The sequence below is a fragment of the Nannobrachium achirus genome (genome assembly GCF_963921795.1).
Source record: "Nannobrachium achirus genome assembly, chromosome: 21".
Classification (NCBI taxonomy): Eukaryota; Metazoa; Chordata; class Actinopteri; order Myctophiformes; family Myctophidae; genus Nannobrachium; species Nannobrachium achirus.
Window position 1 is genome coordinate 10306712 of NC_137828.1, and position 24610 is coordinate 10331321.

A 24610-nucleotide genomic window follows, 5' to 3' on the forward strand; every position below is an offset into this window, starting at 1 on the left:
CTCCCCTGAAGCCCCAAAGACACCCGAAAATGACTTAATAAAGGACGACTTTATAACCGCAGATAACCGATTTTCGCGGCGCCGCTTTGCGGCGCAAAAAAAAAAAAAAAAAAAAAAAAAAATCTAAAATTTGTGCTCCCCCTAGTGGGGACAGAGTTAGGCGCCGGTGGCCGAGTCCCATTTGACCCGGCCGAGCCATGAGGCTCATAGGGCAGGAGCCTATCTCCTGTTTCTATAGCGTGAGGCAGCTTTGATGTACAAGTACACCCCCTGGACATGACGCTAGTATGTCGCAGGGACTTACCCCCAATCCAACCCTTGATGCTGAGTGCCAAGCAGGGAGGCACTGGGTCCCATTTTTTAGAGTCTTTGGTATGACCCGACCGAGGTTTGAACCCCAATCTCCCAGTCTCAGGGCGGACGTTCTAAAACTTTAGCGATTTAATAATTAGGACAATTTTAAGATTTATTTTATTAAAAAAGTTACATAGTATAACTTTAAGAGGGAAAATTAAACGTTGGGGTCTAATTACCTTTCCGTTCCATATAGCTACTCTTGGTCTATCGATAAATGTGTGTAATCTCTGTGTTCATGTCAAGGTGGGTTTGTCCATATGTGTTGACTTGAAATATAATGTCCATGTATTTGCTAGATAATCACAGCATTTAGTTCCATAATAATAGATTTTACACAGATTTCATTTCTTTGCTAAATAGTTACTATATCAATTTTAAATCATTGAATCGAATCGTATCGTATCGCCATGAATGAACCAATATCGTCCATGTATCATATCGTTGACCATGTATCGTGATGCTTATTGTATCGCTGCTAAAATGTATCGTTATACACCCCTACTGTGGCGATGATATGGCCATACCATACATTCCTGTGTTTGTGTATTATAACAAAACAATTACAGCCCTAAGTACAGCCCCTAAACAAAAACATAATGCGTCATGACGTACGTTGGCTCTACTTAATCATTCATGAGGTCAAAATGATTGACAGATGCCTGTGTCAATCAACTTCAACTACTTCAACTTCAACAACTCCCCACTGTTCACTGAGCTGGTTTGTGTTGTTTCCGCAGCCGCTGCCTTGTTACAGTCTATGGGAGCACTGCCTTGTTACAGTCTATGGGAGCGCTGCTGCCTTGTTACAGTCTATGGGAGCGCTGCTGCCTTGTTACAGTCTATGGGAGCGCTGCTGCCTTGTTACAGTCTATGGGAGCGCTGCCTTGTTACAGTCTATGGGAGCGCTGCCTTGTTACAGTCTATGGGAGCGCTGCTGCCTTGTTACAGTCTATGGGAGCGCTGCTGCCTTGTTACAGTCTATGGGAGCGCTGCCTTGTTACAGTCTATGGGAGCGCTGCCTTGTTACAGTCTATGGGAGCGCTGCCTTGTTACAGTCTATGGGAGCGCTGCCTTGTTACAGTCTATGGGAGCGCTGCTGCCTTGTTACAGTCTATGGGAGCGCTGCCTTGTTACAGTCTATGGGAGCGCCGCTGCCTTGTTACAGTCTATGGGAGCGCTGCCTTGTTACAGTCTATGGGAGCGCCGCTGCCTTGTTACAGTCTATGGGAGCGCTGCCTTGTTACAGTCTATGGGAGCGCTGCTGCCTTGTTACAGTCTATGGGAGCGCTGCCTTGTTACAGTCTATGGGAGCGCTGCCTTGTTACAGTCTATGGGAGCGCCGCTGCCTTGTTACAGTCTATGGGAGCGCTGCCTTGTTACAGTCTATGGGAGCGCCGCTGCCTTGTTACAGTCTATGGGAGCGCTGCCTTGTTACAGTCTATGGGAGCGCTGCTGCCTTGTTACAGTCTATGGGAGCGCTGCTGCCTTGTTACAGTCTATGGGAGCGCTGCCTTGTTACAGTCTATGGGAGCACTGCTGCCTTGTTACAGTCTATGGGAGCACTGCCTTGTTACAGTCTATGGGAGCGCTGCCTTGTTACAGTCTATGGGAGCGCTGCTGCCTTGTTACAGTCTATGGGAGCACTGCCTTGTTACAGTCTATGGGAGCGCTGCCTTGTTACAGTCTATGGGAGCGCCGCTGCCTTGTTACAGTCTATGGGAGCACTGCTGCCTTGTTACAGTCTATGGGAGCACTGCCTTGTTACAGTCTATGGGAGCGCTGCCTTGTTACAGTCTATGGGAGCGCCGCTGCCTTGTTACAGTCTATGGGAGCGCTGCCTTGTTACAGTCTATGGGAGCGCTGCTGCCTTGTTACAGTCTATGGGAGCGCTGCTGCCTTGTTACAGTCTATGGGAGCGCTGCCTTGTTACAGTCTATGGGAGCGCTGCTGCCTTGTTACAGTCTTTGGGAGCGCTGCTGCCTTGTTACAGTCTATGGGAGCGCTGCTAGGGAGAAGCTGTGACACTCAGCGCTGCCCGTCTTTACATATTAACTCTTTTACCGCTTTGAACGTTCCCGTTCGCCCCACTTTTCACGGCGGCGCGATGCCAATTGTACGTTCTTTGGCTCGTTCTTTTGTACCTTGTTTTGATGTCTGTAAACTGATGAGGGGTCGCGCGGTTGTGTACCGTTAACACATCTCCCGTAAAAGTGCTCTCAAAAACCCACTGGACGTTAGCATCAATGGAGTAACAAAACGCTTCCTTGTTATTTTCTCTGGGTCTATTGCTCTGTAGCGATTTAGTGGCCTGGACGGATGGGAGCCGACCGCGGCCATTTCACATTAATTCTTGCATGAGGCTGCCCTCTACTGCTAGTATGACCAGAGTGCACTATGTAATGAGGGAAAAAAATAAAAAATAAAAATAAAAAAACAAATAGATCTTTGTCTATAACCTCGCAAAAGTAAGCTGCTTTTGCTGGCACGAGACCCAATAAATAAATAATAACATCTGGCAGTAAAACTGTTAATGTCTTCAATGAGTTATGGCCCGCCTACTTTTTGACCGTCAAATCACGTTCCTCCCAGCGCTATGTCCTGCCTTCCTGGCCTGTTTCAGTAGGAAATGCCTCACCATACAGAAGTGTAACAACTACAGTGAGTAGATCACTTCCGTTGCACGTGCGACTTTAAGATGTGGTCAGTTACAATGCTAGTTGGGCTTACGAATGGCGTGCAATATTCCACTGCAGAATGTATGTAAACAAGCGGGTATTTTCTGGGTGGACACGCCACATCCTACCCAGCATACCTGGATGTCTACAACTTGAACAAAACAGTATCAGTCGCATCAGATGCCGACATCTTGTTGTGTTTGGAGTAAAAGCGATGCACGTAATGAACAGGTCTCTGAAGCCTAAACAAGCGCACACAAGTACGCACGCACGCACGCACGCACGCACGCACGCACGCACGCACGCACGCACGCACACACACACACACACACACACACACACACACACACACACACACACACACACACACACACACACACACACACAACACAGAGTCATCCCATATAACATACTGTAAACCCACAGAGCAGAAAACACATCACCACTGCCTTTACATGAGAATAACAATACAGAACACCTTGAACCTTGGTGTTAAAGACACCCTCACCGTTCCACTTCCATGACATGGTGTTCCGAGGGTCACATACGTACAGTAGGCCGTGCACACATGTTTACAGTAGGCCTACATGCTGTCACGTCACGTGGCATACGTGTCAACGTGTGCGCTGCGTCTCCGCCGGTATACTCACAGATATTGGCCGTGCCCTTGGGGATGGGCAGGTAGGAGCCGGCGCTCCACGTCCGCCCCTGGTAGTTCCTCTTGCAGCGGCCGCAGTCGGGGCCCGTGGTGTTGTGCTCGCACTCGCAGCTCAGCCTCTCTTTGTCGAACACGCAGCTGTTGGCGTGAAGGTTGCACTTGCACCTGTCAGCATCAGCAGAGGAGAGGAGAGGAGGGGTGTCAAGAAAACAGAAAAGAAGAACAAAGCCGTAGCTGTATGTCAAACGCTTACTGAGTCACTTTCTGTCTTTTCAGGGCCGGGTAAATGTTAGCGCGTCCTTGACTGGCATTTTCAAGACGCACCAACTCTCGCCTCCTGCTCGACGTTAACTTGACCTCTCGAGACAGATTAGCAGAATCTGTCAGCACCGCTGCCCTAAACACGTGGTGTTGTTGTTAGTGGGAATGTAGTCTCGCATAGCCAGACAACTATTCCACAATCTCCGAATGCTATATAGAGTCTGGAACGACAGCTCCCGAACGGCGAGTATGGGAAGTAGCCACTGCTGCACTGAACTGTAGTCCCATTGGAAACATAACAGAAACACAATAGCTCAGACAAAGTCATTCGAGCGGCCTATTCTTGTTATGGGTGTATAGTTTAAGAAAAACGTTTTAAAACATCATGGAAGTAACACCAATAACACCAGAGAAAGACGAAATAAAGCCCCCAGAAATGTTGAAAGGGGTCTTCTAGTAGGACATGTTATTGTTACTACACCAAGGGAGCGGTTGCGTCACATCCGCTCTATCTCGCACTCATCGTTTCTTCTTCCGTTTGCCAGACTGTATGCTGGGAGCATTTGCCCAAATCGCGGAGGCAACAGTCTGGCCACGCAAGACTAGTGGGAATGAACATAGAAGCACCTGGGAGGAAGTGGTCTAAAGGGCTTTGCACACAGGACCGTTGCGTTTTTTTCTGTTTGCTGCATGATTAAAACGTATTGGATTTGGTGTGCAAGGCTGTGCGGAATCCACACTGCGGATCCGAAAAGGAGTCATAAAAGGAGTCAATGAGTTTTTACTGCATGCGACAAGACGCACAAATCGAACTGGGTTCGATCGAGAAAAAAACGCACGGCCGCAGCCACTTGTCGCATGTCAAATTCGGAGTTGTTGTGCATGAGGTCGTAGAGAATCATTGTTTTCTTAAAAAAAATTAATCGTCCGTTTTTTCCATGAGAAGAAACACGTCTGTGTGCAAAGACGCTAAGAAAGGGGAGGACTTGGAGCCAAACAAAGTTCCTGTCTCTACACTGGTGGTGGTCCCTAGAGAGAGAGAGAGAGAAAAAAAAAAAAAAAACGTTTTCCAACTTTTAACCGAGGGGGTTCCCAGATTGGACGTAAATAGACGCCACTCGGCGGAGAATTTACTTCAAGGAGAAGTGAGTCCTCCACATTCATTATTTTCTCCCACCCCTCCCCTAGCCTCCCCTCCCCTCCCCTCCCCTCTCCCCTTCTTTGCCACCCGCTGCGGCCCCCGGGTTTTAATTGTCTCGTCGGAGGAACGCTTTAATTGTGGCGAGGTCACGTGGAGTGGGCGGGAGGGACACGGCAAGGTTACGGTGGGCCGAGGATGAGAGAGGAGGAGAAGGATGGATGGTGATGGTGATGGTGTGTGTGTGTGTGTGTGTGTGTGTGTGTGTGTGTGTGCGTGTGCGTGTGCGTGTGCGTGTGCGTGTGTGTGTGTGTGTGTGTGTGTGTATTGGGGACCCATTAAGCACCAGGAAGATTATCCGTCTGCGGTGCACGTGCAAGACAGCGGGATCGCTTCTTTTTGTCTGGAAGAGCAGGCACGTGTACACATAGACATCAAAGGGGGCTTGAGCCCCTTCCCTTTTATCCATCTGTAAAAATTCTCTCTCCAGACCATGAATGTTTTTACTATGGTGAAAGAAATGCAAATGCCTCTGCATGCCTGAAGGCAGCATTCAAGAGAATTGCCTTGTCTAAACTCTTATGTTCAAAGAGTTGAAAGAATTGCCCTCTGTGTAGAAATCCACACCGTTACGCCAACATCTCCAGTATTGACTTGACTATGCTTAGTTCAGTGTGGTATCAAGCACCGAAAATAGCCGACCTCCAAGCTCACAACGCGCCGCAGTGCGACGCATCGTGAGCTTGGAGGTTTGCTATTTTCGATATTTTCACCAAAAGGCCCTTTTAGAAATGTCAGCCCCTCCCTCTCTGCACGTCCCAGTGGAAGAGCATAATGACGTTGCTTAAGATATTGGTTTTCAAATTGGGGTCCCAGGGGTCCTTGGGGGGGTGGCGGTTCCAGGGGGTCCCCAGCCAAATCTGCTATTTTTGATTGATCTTTTACATGAACCTACTCTTCTGGCAGTGCCTGGCACAACATCTTTTCAGATGGAGGCCCACAGACAAATACAATTTGGGGGTCCTTGACATGAACAAGTTAGAGAACCAGTGGCGTAAGACATGTCCAACTTGCTCTCATTTAGGCTACAACTCGCTGACCACAGTTCAACATTTAAAGTTATATTCAGTGTTTGTATTTCATTCAAATAAAAATATAATTGGTACATTTTCCATTCATTCTCCTCTCTAGAATGTGTGCTGACCATATAAGGACTTCCACCATGGCCCGTGTTACGAGCATAGCTAGATTCGGGTTTCAGAGGTGGCCAGCCAGTCCTCGACCAATCAGGGTAGAGTATGGCCGTAGTTATGTTATGATGTTTAGTTATGATGGTCAAAATAAAAGTTTTGAGAACCACAGTCGCTCTGAATTAAGAATGTCTGCTAAATGCCTAGATTGTAAACTACTGAAATGCCACAGTATCATACATATCCTGAAGCTGGAGACGTAGGCCTACCGATATTCAGTGATTGGGTCTAATGATCAAAACAAGAACATTATAATGGTGTAAAAAATCTATAAAAAACTAAACATTTCCACGCTGTAAGGCCAGTAAGGGACAAGATGACCCCCGGCCACTTTCATTATCACTGAATACACCTTTAAATCAGCGCATTCCTTCTCTGCTACGGTCCAAAGATGCTGCAAAGTGTGTATATTTAATGTGCCTGTGTTTCCATCACTTCAGGGGGTCTACAACAATGCAGCATAACTGAACCCCATATGCTTAATACAAATGATCTCTTTCCTTTTTCCTATTTCACATTTGAAGATTCTGATGAATTTGAATTGTCTGTTGTTGTATTTGTGCCGTCATCATTAAAACGAATCCTTGAAGAAGGAATTCTCAAATATCTTTTTTTTAATGAAGTGATTAATCGGAATAAATGAGTTATGTAATTCAACATTATGTAATTAGTGTGGTTTATTTATAAGTTGATGTATGAATTGAAGTCATACTTATGCAGCGCACACACGCACGAATGCACGCACGTCGCACGCACGCACGCACGCACGCACACACACTTTCACCAGGAAAAACGTTCTTTCCCTGGCATATTTTTCACAATGTCTGCCGGCGCCCCCTTACTTTCCCACCTGATATGCAAATATAGAGCAGGAACGGCTAAAAATATAAATGTGGTTTAAATTTAAACAAACACACTGTTTGACTGTTTTACTCTTACTGTACTATTTTTCTTTTCTTTTTTTTTTTTTTAGCTGCTTGCTCGAGGAAAAATCATGAATCTTGACCATCAGGTCAGAATTTGTGTCAAAACCTGTGTCTATTAACACCCAAGGGGCCAAACTCGTTCAGTAACGAGATAAGGCCACTAGGGGTCGCTCTGCCAAAAGGAGTTGTCTCGTTCCTCAACGAGACAACAAAGGGTTAACTGTACAGCGTGCTGCGCGCTTGTTGTGTTCCCTGTGAATAACCCCAGTCCATAGGTCACACCGTGGCTCGCAGAGAGAGAAAATGGCGCTGCATTGATTTCCATTCTAGGCTGAAACATAAAAAGGGCTTTATCTATGAATGAGGTGCAAAGAACGCCAGGGAAGCAGAGATCTGATTGTTTTCACGGCGACACTTTACCGCGATGGTAGGCCCCGGTTTGGATTTTAGTTTCGCGAGCGTTTGTAAACAAATGGATTTTCTTCCTCAATCGTCAGTGGACACTCACGTGCACACGCACAAAGCTTCCGAGGCTCTCCAAATTAAACGTGAGTGAACGGCGGCAGCAGCAACAGCTAGACATGTTAGAAACCTTGGCTTCCGTTGTGTTAAAGTGAGACACGACTTTTGACACAATCTAAAGGTCTAAATTAGAAGAGCAGGGAGCCAAATTCAACCACTCCAAGTTAACACACCATACAGAAATGTACATTTTATTCATAAAAAAATAAGATTTTTCTTATTACAGAGGGAGTGAAGTACTGTGGGGAAAAAACAAGTAACATTGTTGGTTCAAGAGTGAACCCTACTAAATGGATCCCACAGCTTGAGAGTAAAGAAGTGCGCAGCAGTGTTGAAGCTGATGCTGTGTTTTTTTTTTTCCAGCCCAAGAGAGAAAGTGAGACAGAGAGGATAATGGTGTTTGGTTGTGCTCTCTCCCAGCCATGGCATGTAACTGTACTCTCCTGCGGGGACCCGGCTGTGCCACACAGCCTTTGTAGTGGTGTCCATTCAACACCCCCCTGGTTAGCACACGACAGTGGAGACAAGATAACCCTGCAAGGCCCAGCGTTGCTTTTTGGCAACATTTTTTAAATATATATTTTTTTAAATGTTATAATTAGTTTTCCTGTTCTTTTTTCACATTAACATCACCATTACATCCTATTGTTTAGTATTAAAATGCCATTGGCCACGATATTTGCATATGAATACCCCCCACAGAAAATGACATTCACACCTCCCAGAGAAGTTGAAATTCCAGCGTCTGGACGAACAACATCTCACTTTTTAACTGAAGCTATTGCTCACTAAAACATAAGTAAAATGCCTGTAATATTGTTTTTCGTGATCATTAGAATGTCTAGAACATCTATATATGTTACTATTGTGAAAAATATCCCCAAAATGCAAATTAGAGCATGATTTATGATTTATGATTTATGGCTATAAAACCTTACAAAAACATTATTAATTTTTTAACATTACATTTTCCTGTGATTAGGACTCCTACAACACCATCTGATTTAAAAAAAATGTTGGGCCAGTTGAAATTAATTCGGGTTTTGCAGGGATAAGACAAAGCCAGGCAAAGACCCTGACATGTCACACCGAGACATGATCACATCATGTGCTCCCCAGCCATCGGCATGCACACATGACTCCCGGAGACATTCCCTTGTTATCTTCTCCACGATAATGTTTTCTCCCCTGTCTTATCTGTGTGTTGTCGGCTAGTCTCGGAAACTGCAGGACCGACAGGCCAGTCAATCTAAGCCAAAAGCAAATAAAAAGGCCCAACCCAAAAGTTTTGCATCATGAATTTAGTGGAACATACTTTCTTTCAAGGTAAAAGCAAGGTTTTGAGGTTTTTAAAGTGGTGCAGTCTTTGTCAAATGATGTTAAAATATTGGAGGGTTTATGTAGAGTTACAGTATCAACATATTTAGTGACTTTTCTTGAGTTTTGGGGGTCAATCTTTCGAATTTAACACTTTTTGAGAGGATATTTTAATGTCTGATTTCAGGGCCATGTTGGGTTGGGGTGGACATTTTTGCTTTTTCCCACAGACAAAATGAGTGGACAATAATATTACCAGAAACACAAGTGCTAGTCCTAAATGACCATAACAGGTCTGTAACTCTGAGGGTGTTCAAATGTTTATTGAACACTCTCAGAGTTATACATATCTGGATATTCACATTCAGTAGCCTAATTGGGACTTATGATCAAAATAAGAACATTGGTTACCAGTACCCAAACACCCATTTGTTTCCCTGCAATTGGCACTTTCAGTTTGTGCCACACTGCACATATTTTGTATACTGTAGGCTACATAGCCTACAGTATACAATACAGCCTACAGTAAATTATAATATTCGACCATCATTCCACCCTACCCTCTAATTCCTTAGGTCTGTTAAATTCCAACATCCGTTCGTCTGTCAGAAACCTTGGTTTTATCCTTGATAGTGATTTTAAACTCGACAAACACATCAGCTCCGTCGTTAAAACTAGTTTTTTCCAACTATACGTCTCATATCCAAGGTCAAATCCTACCTTCCGCAAAAACAACTGGAGATGGTCATTCATTCTTTCATATCCTCCAGATTAGATTATTGCAACTCATTATACACCGGTATTGATCAGGCTTCACTTAAACGCTTGCAGTTAGTCCAGAACGCAGCGGCCCGCCTCCTCACATGCACTAGAAAACGCGACCGTTAGGCGTTTTTAAGTCCTTACTTAAAACACATTTGTTCTCTATTGCTTTTAATTGTACATAGCTCTTATCTGCTCATATCCCTTGCTGTTGTAAATGTGCTATATCAATAAAGGTTGATTTGATTTGATTTGATTTGATTTGATAGCCAGTAGGTCACCAACAACACATGTTTCAATCATGATCCATAATATGTTATTCCTTTGGTCATGACAAAACTCCCCATGTAGGCCAATCGACCCCAAATTATATCACTCATTGAGGGGCCTCTATACAACAGTGTGTCGCCAAGGATCTCACTTAGACCCATGAACCATAAATGCAACAAATGTCACTGTTTGTTGAAAAACATGTATTTTTTTATTACCTTTACCAATCTTTACCACTCAGTCAAACCCAAATTGGAATCACGAGGGCCGGTTCTAGGATCCTGTAGGCCCTCAGCAAGATGTATTTTGGTGGACCCAGGGGCATAATTCTGCCGATGACTAATTCTGAAAATGACTCCAATACGGAACTAAAACTTCCTATGATTGGCCGCTAGTTGCGCTGTTTTCCCGCCCGGCCGATCGCAAAAAGAATTGCCCTCCATTGGATCCCATTCATTTTCCCCTTTCGTTTTCTAACCTTAATTAACATTTCATGAATACTGTATGGTTCCTATCGCTAGTTAAACATTTCCTTTCAATCACCATCATATTCGTTTTGTTGAAATGTGGTCCAATGTATTTTAAAATAAATGATAAAGGGGGGGGGGGGGGCGTGGCCAACTAAACTTATAACTATACCAGCCGGCTGTGTTCTTCTTCGTGTGCTGTATTTCGGGAGGCTCCGACCACATTCTCCCATGTATCCCTGCGTTGCACGTGACCGTTGGCAGCCAATAGCATCTCTGATGCCTTTACAATTCTATGATGGCGACACACATTCCAAGGGGTAGAAAGGGCCATTTGCGCTGCATAGAAACCAATGGCTTCGCTTCGTCCATATTTTTCTACAGTCTATGGGTGGACCCCTAAAACCTGGGGTGAAAGTGGCTTGAAGTTCTTGCAGGAACTCCCAGAGATCAGGGACACCTCTTGGCCGCACGGCAAAGCTGTGTTGCCCCACATTCTTAGGGTGTTAAAACCCCCAAAACCCCTCAAAACTGCATTTTGGCACAGTTATACAGTATACCCAGTGGTGCTTTGGGATTTTTTTTTCCGGGCGGACGGTCATTTATTGACGTCACGTGCACGCGCGTGCACACACCTCTAGAGGCTATTTAGATAGAAAGGATGTCAGCAGATCTAATGGTGGGAAAACAATAGTTTTCTAGTCTTAATTACATTTGCATTGTTACTTAAGATTTTATGTTCTACTTTCTTTAAATTAATTTAGAAAATACAGCGCTGCAGTAGGATAGAGAAACAAAGTTTGCCTTGAACGAATCTCAAACACTAAATACCACAGTAATGGATGAGGACACACACACATCGACACATGCACATGCAGTCACAGCTGGAAACCTAAGTAGGCTATATATCCATATGAATAGAGGCTTGAGGACGCTCACATATTCACCACTAGAAACCTGTTATGCATATAGTAGTAGCCACTGATTAAAGTATTGCTTGTAGTTAACGCGGATTCGCGTGGTGGGGGGTTGTCGCGGCTCTCGCGGGGGGGTATGCACGCGTTTACACGGTCGTGCACCGTTCGGTGCCGTCCGTGCGCGTGCATGTGGGGAAATATTTCCGGCCACACGGCGTCCGGTCGCGTCCGGCCCCCAAAGCACTACTGAGTATACCTAACACTCCTAGTGCAACCTAGGGCATTCACCAAATATTCGAATATTCGAATATCAAAGTCACTATTCGACGTTGTTCACCTAAGTCGAATATTCACTTATTATTTTTGTATTTTTTGTTTCTCTTTAAAAAATATATAGTTTATAAAGCGTGGCTAGATAGGAAGTCATAAGAATGAGTTGTCAATGCCCCTGGTGGATGAATTTGTTAATGCTCTATACCAGGGGTTCTCAAACCTTTTTAGGCCGCGACCCCCAAAATAAACATATTTTAACTGGGGACCCCCACCCTGACAAGCACTTGGAATTGTAGGTATTACATTTGATGTGACTCGGTTCCACAGATACATATTGTGAAAATAGCAGATCTACATGCTCACAACGCCTCGCAACACAATGTTCGCCTTTTGCTTACTTAATATTTGACAGTTTGGCCAGTCCTGTCGAATATTCAACTATTCAAATACTTTGAGGTCGAATAATTAAATACTAAAAATCACTATTCGTGAATGCCCTAGTGCAACCACAACCAAAGACCCCCCCATGATGTGGCCCCCCCAGTGGTTGCGGCCCATAGCGACCGCTTATATTGCTTACAGTATAGCAGAAACCGGCCCTGGCCGAATCACATGTTGAGGGGCCTCTAATAGATCACAACTCCAACACATGCCACAAAATGTGATATACGCCGTCATGACACATCATGGACTACTTTGTATACCCGCCCCCCAGACAACAACAACAACCATAAGATAGAAGATGGCATATGATATCGTTCTAGTCCATCTTGGTGTATTCAAAAAGTGCTTCTTATCGGTCACTGTTTGAGACACTGAGAGATAGAGAAACAGATGGAGGGTGTGGAGGGCAGAGATGACAGAGATTGCCCCTCGATCGTGTTCACTTACATCTTAGTGACTATGGTGACAGCTGGCCTCTCTGATCCCCCCCCCCCCCCCCCCCCACACACACACACACACACACACGCCATCACCCCAGGCCCAACAGACTCTCCAGCAGAAGCACGGCAGGCGCAGCTTTAACGCGGCTTATAGCTTGATCCTCAGATAAATATAACAATTCCCAGGAACAACACTCATCAGCCCTCCTCGTAAACCAATCAGCGACACTCTGATCGTCTCACTGATCTCATCTGCCTCTTGCCCTGCATGGATTCATGAGTGAGTGGAGGTGCTGGTGTCAGAGGTCCTAGGGCAGGTGTGGGCAACTTTGATGATGGCGAGGGCCACTATATTTCCACCTTCACTTCAGAGGGCCACAATGCATATTGCTACGTCATATTAAGCAAAACCAAAAAGAAATAGCAGATCTACAAGCTCAAAACGCATCGCAGCGCGATGCGTTTTGAGCTTGTAGATCAGCTATTTTTTTAGTTTCTTTTGAATTGGAATCCTGAATTATTTTTTGTTATTTTGAACTGGAAGTCTGAAATGTAACATTTTGATTTAATTTCAAACACATTTAGTTATATACTCATGTTAACTTTATGAACTTAAATACAAATATATTGGACATAAAAAAAAATACATTTTAATACTACTATACTAGTCATTAAGCTACTAAGATAGACTGACGGAATTAAAGCAGGTCATGTTTGGAATTGTAACAGCTGAAATCAATAATATATCAGTATTCCGGTATTAACCTGCGGGCCGCATTAAGTGAAGGTGGGGGCCACATGTGGCCCCCGGGCCACCAGCTGCCCATGTATGTCCTAGGGGTCGGGCTGGGTGGTGGAGCGTGTGCAGGTTTCCCAACTGGTCCCAACTGGCATCGCGACAAGCTTGTAGATCGGCTATTTTCACTATATGAAAAAAAACCTTTATTAATCGTAAACGAGACAAATAGTTTGAAATAATCGTGAAATTGATTTGAAGTCATATTACCCAGCCCTGCCTGCTTTACCAAAAAAGGCAACCACATTTGGTCGCCCAGCCCTACAGCGTGTGTACCGTATGTGTGACACTACATACATACACACGCAGTAGGGCTGGGCGACCAGATCCTCAGGGTCCAAATTGTGACGATTTTATTGTATTCTGATGATATCAACAAACCAAACACAGCAAAAAATATCCAAGCTTAAATACATGCATCGCCGAGTCTCAGCCTGGTCAAAGTATTCAACCAAGTACTTTTTCGATGACGCATGAAAACATTTTTCGCCTTCTTGAGCTGAATCAGTCCCTCTAGCACTAAAAGCTTGTTAATTACAGCTAAATATGCTGTACAGTACAGTACTTCCAGCTGTAAATGCCAGGTACCGTATGCATCTGTCTGAATGTCTGATGACTGACGGTTGGTTTCTTTTATAATAAATGATTGAGAGTGGGTGAACATACTGGTATGTTGTGTGTGGGTTTATATTCAGTGTATGAGTAGGTATATATTTCTAATTATCCATTTCTTATATTAACACATCGAGTGCCCGGATGTATGACGTGTGTGTGTTGCTGGTGCCCATGGCAACGCGTCATTCTACCTACCGGCGAGAGTACTGGCGAGAAAAGTAATCCGAGTAAATGTAATCGGAGTATGTCCTATTTATTTCGCGAAAATCTTTTCTTTCAGTCAGGACCGTTTTTTATCATTTCTAGGCCACATTGTTTGTGTTATGGCAGGTAGAAGAGGCTGCCGTTTTGAAATGAAAGTGATTTAAAAGCTAGATTAGGAGAAAACCACGTTTTTGTGCAGCCGTTAGACAGGAAGTCAACGAGACACACAGCGCGTCCGGGTGACGTAATTGCGCGCTGCATGTTGGGAAATGGAGTTTGTTTCATCACCGCGGCAGCCAAGTGCAGTAGCTACAGTACAGTATAGTTTACTGTACAACGCGTCAAACGCGTCGTGGGCCTCCAGCGACATCAAAGAGATTGGCTTGTAGACACCACGTGGGCACCCGATGTGTTAACTATGTTATGGATAATTTCTGCCTTCACGGAAGGTCACAATATACATACTGAAAAAATGAATACTTACAGTATTTCATAATTGTATTATTAGTAATAACTATTTTTCATATTCTTGTAAAGATGATTCTAAGCTTGAATGATAGCTTTATAGGAAGGCCACTCGACAAGCCCTTCATGGGTTTTTTTGGGCCTTTCCGGCACATTATTTTTTATTTTTGTCCATATGTTTTTTAAAAATGTGCAAATAAATTAAACTAAAACTAAACTAAACACGACATGAGGCCAGTGACAGAAAGGATGGAACCACTAATAACGACCTTCATAAAGATGTAGTCAACCAAAGGTACTATTAAAATTAATTAAGCTATATGAACTAGAGGAACAATGTTAAATCCCTGTCCATTTATTTCATGCTGCTTAACATACTGTATATATTTAGTTTTATTATTTGGGGGCCCTTATTGCTGGTCAGAGTTAAGGCCCTTTTCCACCGGCAGCGATAACAATGACGATAGCCATAAAATATCACAGCGATAATTATGCCTTCACATTGATGTCCGATAAAGTTATCGGACATCAATGTGAAGTAGGCGCCAATTAACAGCCGCTCGCGCAGAGCGCACCTCGAGCTGTTTGTCAGAGACCCAGTTCCATATCACTGTGATCTTAACCACATCGTTGTTGATCCTAACGATGTAGTTGTCGGCTATCGTTGTCTGTATCGGTGTTGGGTGGATGCTGCCGATCCACTTCAATTGAAAACCCACTTTTTTAAATCGTTATCGTCATCGTTATCGCTGCCGGTGGAAAAGAGCCTTTAGTGCCTATCTGAACTGGGTTTGGAATGATGCAGCATGCAGCCGCTGCTTATACTTTGTCAAACCAGTGTCGCGTATAGAAAGTAGCTGATCTACAAGCTCAGCTGTGAGGTTGGACAGGTTCTATTTAACAGAAGAAAGTTCCCCATACACAATGACCTTCCCAGGGTAGGGACTTCAGGCTTGAAAGTAATGGTTAATGATGATCGGTTTCCCCAAAGAACTTATTTATCCGCACCTGGTGCAACAACAACAACACACAGGTGTGAGGATGAGTTGTGTGCAAACACATTTACACTGCCGAGAAGTGAGGCTAAACAATAATGTAGCTTATACTGTATAAGACCGTGTGACAGCTTTTAAAACCATTTAGGCCTCAACACATTATGACGCAATATTTTATGCTTTAAATGTAAAAAAAATAGCAGCTGCAAGCTTGTAGATCTGCTATTTTTGAAAAATCTTGAGAATTTGAATTTTGACCCGATTCTATAAGTGTCTTTTGAATCCTTCTAAGATTTTTGGAAAAAAACAATGTTTCTACGTCAGCAATCTGGCCAGCCATCGTCAAAGAAAAGGTCCTTTTCACTTTAACTGGAGCTCAGTTAGTCTGTTCTGGAGAGACTACTATGTCAGTGGTGCTCAAACCTTTTCACGTGAAGGACCCCCAAAATGATATTTATTTGGCCACGGACCCCCATTTCAAAATATCTAGTAGTTCCAGGGACCACCCAGAAGCAAAATTTGAGTTACAAACGTTCGCTTTGAAAATACATACATATATTCAAAGATTTGCACACATTTTTCACAACTTTTTCAAAAAATAGCAGATCTACAAGCTCGCAGCGCGGCACTCGGTGCCGCGCTGTGAGCTTGTATATCTGCTATTTTTCACTGGTTAAAGCGTTCAATAATTCTAGGCCTAAATGGGTTAAAAGGAAACAGCACTTGAACACGCTGTGTGCTCCCTGTAGAGCTCCACGCGTCCTCCTGGAAAACCTTGAACACCTGGATGTTTTAAAAAATGTTTTTGCTTTTATTCCAGTCATGAAAAATAGTGTCTACATTATGTACTTGTCTTGGGAAATAGATTATATAGTGTATTAAAAAGAATGATGTCCACAGATTACAGTCAGTGTAGGTGAGGGTATGTTTATAGATACACCCAACACCCTGCATGCACTTGTAATCACACCTTGAAATTAACCATTTTAGTTGTCTCTTTTTGGCATATTTTTTATCCTCAGCTTGCCATTCTTCAGCTTGCCATGACAGGGACGGGAGATTCTCCCGTGGGGACGCGATTCTCTCGCGTCCCCACGGGGAGAATCGCTTCCCCGTCTCCCGGTGCTACCCGACGGCACTCCGCCCCCACGTGGGGACGGGTCCCCACCTTTGGGGACGCGTCTCCGGGACTGGGGCGCCAAAAGAGATCGCTCTCCCTCCCTCACTGGCGGGTGAGTCACTAGGATACAACAGCACAGCAGTGACAACACATGAATGTGTGTGGGGAGGAATTCATTGCAAGCATAACAACTAAATTGGGGAGAAACAGGGGTAAAAAGCTACATTGAAACAAAACAAAATAAATATACTGCCAACAGCTGGCCTCAGGCCACAGAGCTCAGTGAATTGGAGGATGGATTAAACAGGAAATGAAAACCAGATCACTAAATGAAAGGCTAAAACAGTTATGAATTGTTGTATTGTCTTGTAACTACAAGCACTGCGCATATACAGTACAATACATTACATTATCTACAGTACATTAGATATAGTTTTCTTTGTTGTAAAGCCACAATCGGTGCTGTGTTGCACTCTTTTCAGCACGGCACAATGGCTGTCGGATTGAACACGAGACCCTGATAAGCTGAAATTGTGTTTAGCAATGCATAATTAGCTTATCGCGTGGCGTAAGCCACATGAAGCGGATGGCTTGGAGGGTTGCTTGCAAAGAATTAAGAATGCTGCCGCTTTCATTGTGATTAGCTGTAGGTCTTCACCCTGTACCCCCCCTCTCTCTCTCTATCCCTCTCTCTCTCTCGTTCTCTCTGTCTCGTTCTCTGTTTCTTCCCTTCTCTTTTCAAACCACTCTAGGCGATACTGGGGGGGGGGGGGGGGGGGGGGGGGGGCGAGGGGAGGGGAGTCCACGGCTAGCCCCCCCCCTTTTCGCCGCTTAACCTTAAAATCTCACCGTGCCAGTCAGCCGCCACAGAGGCGACAGCTATATGGCTTTGCCAGCGGCGTGATGTTGGGAGACCGCCAGGAAAAGGGGCCCGCAGGGTCACGTCGCCCTGGGCAGTGTTGGTACACCCTAATCACAAAGTGGGTCCTGCAACCACCAGCCACCCACCAACCAACCCAATGCTGCTGCAGCAACAAAGGATCCGGAATGAGGTAAACGTTGCGTTTAATGCTATTTTAATGGCAAATCCTTTCCCTGTTCCAGCCCCGAGGGGGGGGGGGGGGGGGATGGGGTCGTTCTATTAGACACACTATCCTTTCTTGGACACAGCATCTTCCAGTGATAAATATTCATGCGGGGGCTGAGGTGTTCTTTTTGTTTTGGTTTGTTTTGGTGCGGCTCTTTCAAATTGATATCGCTCGAGGCATTATTGAGTGTGCCACCGCCCCGGCTGTGAACAAAAGGTATTCATAAAATTACCCATGAGGCTATATGAGCTCAAATCGCTCAGTCAGGTTTCTTTCTGTGTTACAGAGAGGGGGAGAGAAAGAGAAAGAGAGAGAGCGAGAGCACCTCGTCTCGAGTTTGTATTTCATTTTGTCTACTGAGAGACAGCTACCCACGCCTTCTCATATCTGACAAAAGTTGAAAGTTCCCCTTGAAACGTGGGAGATGGAAAATATTGTTAGGTGGGAGCTGATTTCGCCGCTCTCCCGGTGGAAACGGCGGAGCGCTCCGCCGAGGCGTCCTCTCTCCGCAGCGCGCCTGGAGCACAGCGCATCTCTGACCTCTGCAGTAATGGGATTCTGATTGACAGTGAGGGGGCACGCGGCATATTGCGCCTCCCCGCCAGCCGATCCTATTATCCGGCGAAACAACAACGAGGCTGCACAAAGCGCCACAGCGCCGGCTAAATTGCCCTCTTCCCTCTTATCCCTGCAAGGCCCGAATTAATTTCTACTGGCCAAAAAAAATTAAAAAAATTCAGATGGTGTTGTAGGAGTCCTAATCACAGGAAAATGTAATTTAAAAAAGTTAATAAAGTTTTTGTAAGGTTTTATAGCCATAAATCATAAAGCATAAATCATGCTCTAATTTGCATATTGGGGATATTTTTCACAATATTAACATATGCACGTGTTCTAGACATTCTAATGATCACGAAAAAAAATTATTACAGGCATTTTACTACTGTTTTAGTGAGGAATAGCTTCATTTAAAAAGTGAGATGTTGTTCGTCCAGACGCTGGAATTTCAACTTCTCTGGGAGGTGTCAATGTCAGCCCCTGTGGGGGGTATTTATATGCAAATATCGTGGCCAATGGCATTGTAATACTAAACAATAGGATTTAATGGTGATGTTAATGTGAAAGAAGAACAGGAAAACTAATTATAACATTTTTTTAAAAACTATTTAAAAAACGTTGCCAAAAAGCTACGCTGGGCCTTGCAGGGTTATCGCCTCATCCATTATCTATTGCCATTTGTTGCTCGGCGTCCCGCCCTCCCTCCCTCTCTCCCTCGCGTCTATGTTGCTCATCGCGGCTTCCAAGCCATAAAGTATCAGTCGCTAATTAATAGCAATTATCCACAAATCCGAGTGTACGCATCCCCTACGCAAGGCTGCTGATCCCAACAAATTAAGCAACACGGCCCTTAAGCGGGTTAACTAAGTGATGCAATTAAATTCCAATCCCGACGCACAGGTGCTTTCATAATCAAGCAAATTGGGTCAAATACACGGCTAATAAATGTTGTCTTTGCTCGTGTCTGCGAGTGATGTCTCCCGCAAAGGACGGTGATGTGCACTCGCATATCTGTGTCTACACGTGCGTGCGTGCGTGTCTTCGTGTGTGTGCGAGTGTGTATACTGCAGCTTAATTATAGGTGTTAAAAATTGAATCACAGTCATGATTGTTAAGTAAAGAATCCTTGGGGGGTAATGTGCTCCGGCATATGGTATGGACAATTACACAAGCACGCAATCACGAAGTCACGCACGTATGTACGTACGCACACACATTCAATGCATAAATGTCTACTCATTTTTTCTACCTGCCTTATCCATGGAACTCAAAAGTTCATACACTTGATGCACAGTAGGCCTATGTGTACATACGTTGTACATAACTTGCGGATACCGTACATACACACTGTACTGTACTGTACTGTACTGTACGTACTGTACTGTACTGTACTGTACATACGTGCAATATGTACACATGAATGGGGCGGCAGTGGCTCAGGGGTAGAGTGGCTGCAGTGCAAGCGGAAGGTTCCCAGTTCGATCCCGGGCTCTCCCAGAGTTAATGTTGAAGTGTCCTTGAGCAAGACACTGAACCCCTAACTGCTCCCGGTGAGCATGGTTTTCCTCCGCCATCGGTGTATATGAATGTGTGTGGGTGAATGAATGTAATGCACAATGGTAAATGGTAAATGGTGCATTTATATAGCGCTTTTATCCAAAGCGCTTTACAGAGATTTTGCATTACATTCACCCATTCACGCACACATTCATACACCAGTTGCGAAGGAAACCATGCAAGGCACCAACCAGCTCACCGGGAGCAATGTGGGGTTCAGAGTCTTGCCCAAGGACCCTTCGACATTAACTCAGGGGGAGCCCGGATTCGAACAGGGAACCCTTCGGGAACCCTTCGTGCTCTAATAACGGTTTCTCTACCCCTGGGCTATGCACAATCTATGTAAAGCGCCTTGGATAAATGTACCATTTACAATGCGTACATATACGGTATTGTACACGCACTGAGCTTCCCTCATCTTCCCCCATCCACTAAACTGGCCATTTGCTTTGTGGGAGTCTTCTGTTCAGGGACGTGCTGGGCCCCTGATTCAGCCCGGGAAAAAGAGTTGGAGAGGCCCTCATTGCGCGCTATAGAGAGAGATCTCTCTCTATAGCGCTGCTGCTACTCAAAGATTTGCCATTTCAGATCATGACAAGTGACAAGCCAGTGGGCCAATTACATGAGTTATATTTTGTCATTGTCGGGTGGAAACCTTGTATGTCCAAAACCGTTTGTTTTGTATTCATCATTTAAAAAATGATTTAAACTAGTGAAAACAGCCGATCTACAAGTGCGAGGTGTTGTGTGCTTGTAAATCTGCTGTTTTCACTACTTTTGTGCAACGGCCTTGTATGATGAAGCAGGTCTTTGCTTTGCGAATAAATGTACAAATTTGAAACTTGGAGATACGAGGTTTCTGCCCGACAGTGACAATTATTGGACTGGCCCGGGAATGAACCGGCCGTTCGGGAGTTGTCCCGCTTTTCCCAATGGCCAGCACGTCCCTGCTTCCGTTTCCCACCTGACTGTGTGAGAAGAAGTGCATGCAGTGTGAAGAAGTGTAGGCGGGTTGTGGGATGGATGGTGGGGGAGGGCTTTGCCCTCCGCAGAACCCCGTATCCCTCCTCACCCCGATTCCTCTATCCCTCTGTTCTCTCTCTCTCTCTCTCTCTCTCTCTCTCTCTCTCTCTCTCTCTCTCTCTCTCTCTCTCTCTCTCTCTCTCTCTCTGCGCTCAGTGCTCTGTGCTGACAGGACTTAGCCAGGGCTCTGAGGCGTGGGAGAGTCGGCCCAGCCAGCAGCCAGCGTATACCTGCAGGGCTCAGCACAGCTCACTGCTCTCCAGTCTGGGAAGAAGTACTCTGTGCTTAACCCATTTAGGCCGAGGATTATTGACTGCTTTTACTATTGAAAAATAGCAGATCTACAAGCTCGCAGCGCGGCACTCGCTGCCGCGCTGTGAGCTTGTATATCAAAAATATATATTTTTGAAAAAATCTTGATTTTTCTTTGCAAGTCTTTGAATATATATCTACTTAAAAGCGAACATTTGTAATTCAAATATTTTACTTCTGGGTGGTCCCTGGAACAACATATTTTGAGATGGGGGGTCCGTGGTGGCCAAATACCTGTAATTTTGGGGGTCCTTGACATGAAAAAGTTTGAGAACCACATGATTCAGAGGAAGGATTTAGAAGTCGGGTCAAAGATCGGGTCAAATATATTCAAAAATAGCAGATCTACAAGCTCACAGCGCGGCACTCGGTGCCGCGCTGTGAGCTTGTATATCTGCTATTTTTCAATAGTTAAAGCATAAAATAACGGTTAAAGTGGTTAAAATCTAACGCGACTCGGGCGCGTTCCAGGTATTTGAGAGTTAACCACTTAAAACCCCTGTACTCGGTTGACGGGGGGAGTCCCTCAGGGCTCTATGCTGGTGACTTTGCTTTTTTCCCCACTACATTATATCTTTGCTGAAAATGGTTACAGTAGATCTACAACAATTTACAATTCACAATTTAAGCATTTAGCAGACGCTCTTAATCCAGAGCGACTTCCAATAATCAAGGTAATACATCCGTACATCAACGTCATCAATACATCAAATGGAAAGAAATAGTAGGCAAATCTAAGAAAAACAGGTAGACCAGTCACATATTAAAGGACAACTTTAGTTGAACAAGGGTTCATATTTTAGATAGTAATTAAAGAATATAAAAGATAAGTGTTAAAATGATTTCATTTACTTCTTTCTATTGTTTTAGAGATTCTTATTTCAGTGGTTGGGGGCATGCGTACAAGTGGCTAAAAATGTCATTTTACAACAGAATAAGCCCATTCCCAAGATACAACGCAACCTTTCATGGTTGGATGTGACTTATGGGGGCTAGAAGTGTTACTGTAAATAGCAGTAAAGAAACTGCTGGCTTATTGTGTCTAAAAAGACATATTTAGCCACTTGTATGCATGCCCCCATGCGTACGCATGCCCCACATTTTAGCACTGTAAACGCGATAAAACAATAGAACGAAGCAAATGAAAACATTTTAACCCTCACTTTTTCTTTTCTCTAATTACAATCTAAAATATGAACCCTTGTTGTAAAAAAACAAAGTTGTCCTTTAATCCAGAGCGACTTCCAATAAGCAAGGTAATACATCAGTACATCAACATCAATACATGAAATGGAAAGAAATAGTAGGCAAATCTAAGAAAAAAACAGGTAGACCAGTCACCTATTCAGTAAAAACTTCATAAAGAATTATAAGTCAAAACTTAACAATGTTATCTAAATTACATGTATATGTATGTTGTCTTTGAGGGTAAGCAAGTGCTACGGTAAGTGCTATGGGCTAAGGTGGAGTAGCTTTAAGGTGAGTCTTCAGACCACGGCGGAAGCTAGGGAGTGAGTCTGCAGTTTTAAGTGCAACTGGGAGTTTATTCCACAGTTTTGGGGCCAGGAGGACGAAGAGTTTAGGGCGAGTGGATCGTTGTCCTGGGGTATTTAGCGAAGGTTCTGTCAGCATCCCTGTGTTGGCTGATCTGAGTGAACGGGTGGGGTTGTAGGGTTCGATCAGGCTTTGAAGGTATGGAGGTGCCATACCTTTGGTGGCTTTGAAGGCCACCGGGAGCCAGAGGAGGGAGCAGAGAAGGGGGGAAGCGTGAACATTTTGGCTGGTTGAAGACCAATCGTGCATGCTGCGGCATTTTGGATCAATTGGAGAGGCTTAGGTGCACATGCCGGGAGGCCAGTGAGGAGAGAGTTACAGCAGTCGAGTTTTTACAAGCTCACAATGTGTCCTGCCACTTTATAAATTGGCCCTGGTGGCTTTGGATGGCTTTGAACTTTTCTTCCTCATCTAAATTGTCCTGAATTGTCCTTTGATTGCTTTGAACTTTTCATTGGTACAGACTGGCAAGCACTCACCTAACGTCCAAAACCAAAGTGTGGCCTACATCTGGCCTACATCTGGCCTACATAATTGGCACAAAGCTTGTTGTACACCCAGGGTCACATTGGCTTCACGGGACACTTAAAGGGGCACTCCACCACTTTTCAACCTATGTTCATATAATTGGTCCTCACTCAAAAATAGCTTTTTTTTTTCCTTCTTTTTTTTCTCAGAGGAGGGCTGTGGGCAGGTCAGAAACCCATCGTCTTGTGACATCATCGATTGCCAATCCAGCTTATAGAAACTGCAGGCTTTCTATTCCTGAAAAGTTGCAATTTTAAAGTGGAAGCCATTGTTCTCGCGATAATAAAAATCTAAATATTTTTTTCAAAGATATTGATACAATTCTTTTTTTGGAAAATGATGATGTCACAAGACGATGGATTCTGAACTTCACACAGCTCTCCTAGGAGACTTGGACTGAGTAGAAAAAAATTGTGATATTTTATCATGAACATTAGTGAGGACCTATTATATGAAGACAGGTTGAAAAGTGGTGAACTACTCCTTTAATGAAATGAGCTCATAAATAGCAACGCTCACTTCACTGTGACATGACTGTTACATGATGTTTTGCATAGTATTGTTGTATATTTGTCTGTCATTTAATGTCTCAATGAATTGAGTACAAATAGTCGGAGGCCTTAGGGTTCTTTTCCCGCTAAACAGTCTAAAAGCGCCAAATTTTGCAGCAAGAGCCGCTGATACAAACGACCTACGGCCTGGTCGCGACTTAGGCCACGACTTGGAGGTCGTAGGTCCCGGTTCTGGAGGTTTTGCGCGATCTCGGTCGTAATTCAGCGACCTGGGAAGTCCGCGATCGAAACTCTACGCTTGCTAAGGGAAGGGACGCGAGTTTAGAAACTCTACGCTTGCTAAGGGAAGGAGCGCCGCGATCGAAACTCTACGCTTGCTAAGGGAAGGGACGCGAGTTTAGAAACTCTACGCTTGCTAAGGGAAGGAGCGCTCGTTTTCAACAGCGTCGGCAGGTTAGCTACTCAGTGTCGGCAGGTTAGGGTTAGGGTTAGGGTTAGGGTTAGGGTTAGGGTTAGGGTTAGGGTTAGGGTTAGAGTTGGGGTTAGGGTTAAGGTTAGGGTTAGAGTTAGAGTTGGGGTTAGGGTTAAGGATAGGTTTTGGTGCAC

The 24610-nt window shown here is 44.5% G+C and overlaps 1 protein-coding gene across 1 annotated transcript in view; it reads right to left on the reverse strand.

The window, feature by feature from the left end:
* The window catches only part of ntng1a (netrin g1a), a gene marked incomplete at both ends in the record, with an annotated part of 230021 nt that overhangs the window by 71421 nt on the left and 133990 nt on the right, over nucleotides 1–24610 (reverse strand). Inside the window, one exon of the mRNA XM_080752341.1 lies at nucleotides 3683–3855. Within this exon, the coding sequence (XP_080608467.1) occupies nucleotides 3683–3855 (173 nt within the window). The remainder of the gene's footprint in view (nucleotides 1–3682; nucleotides 3856–24610) is intronic.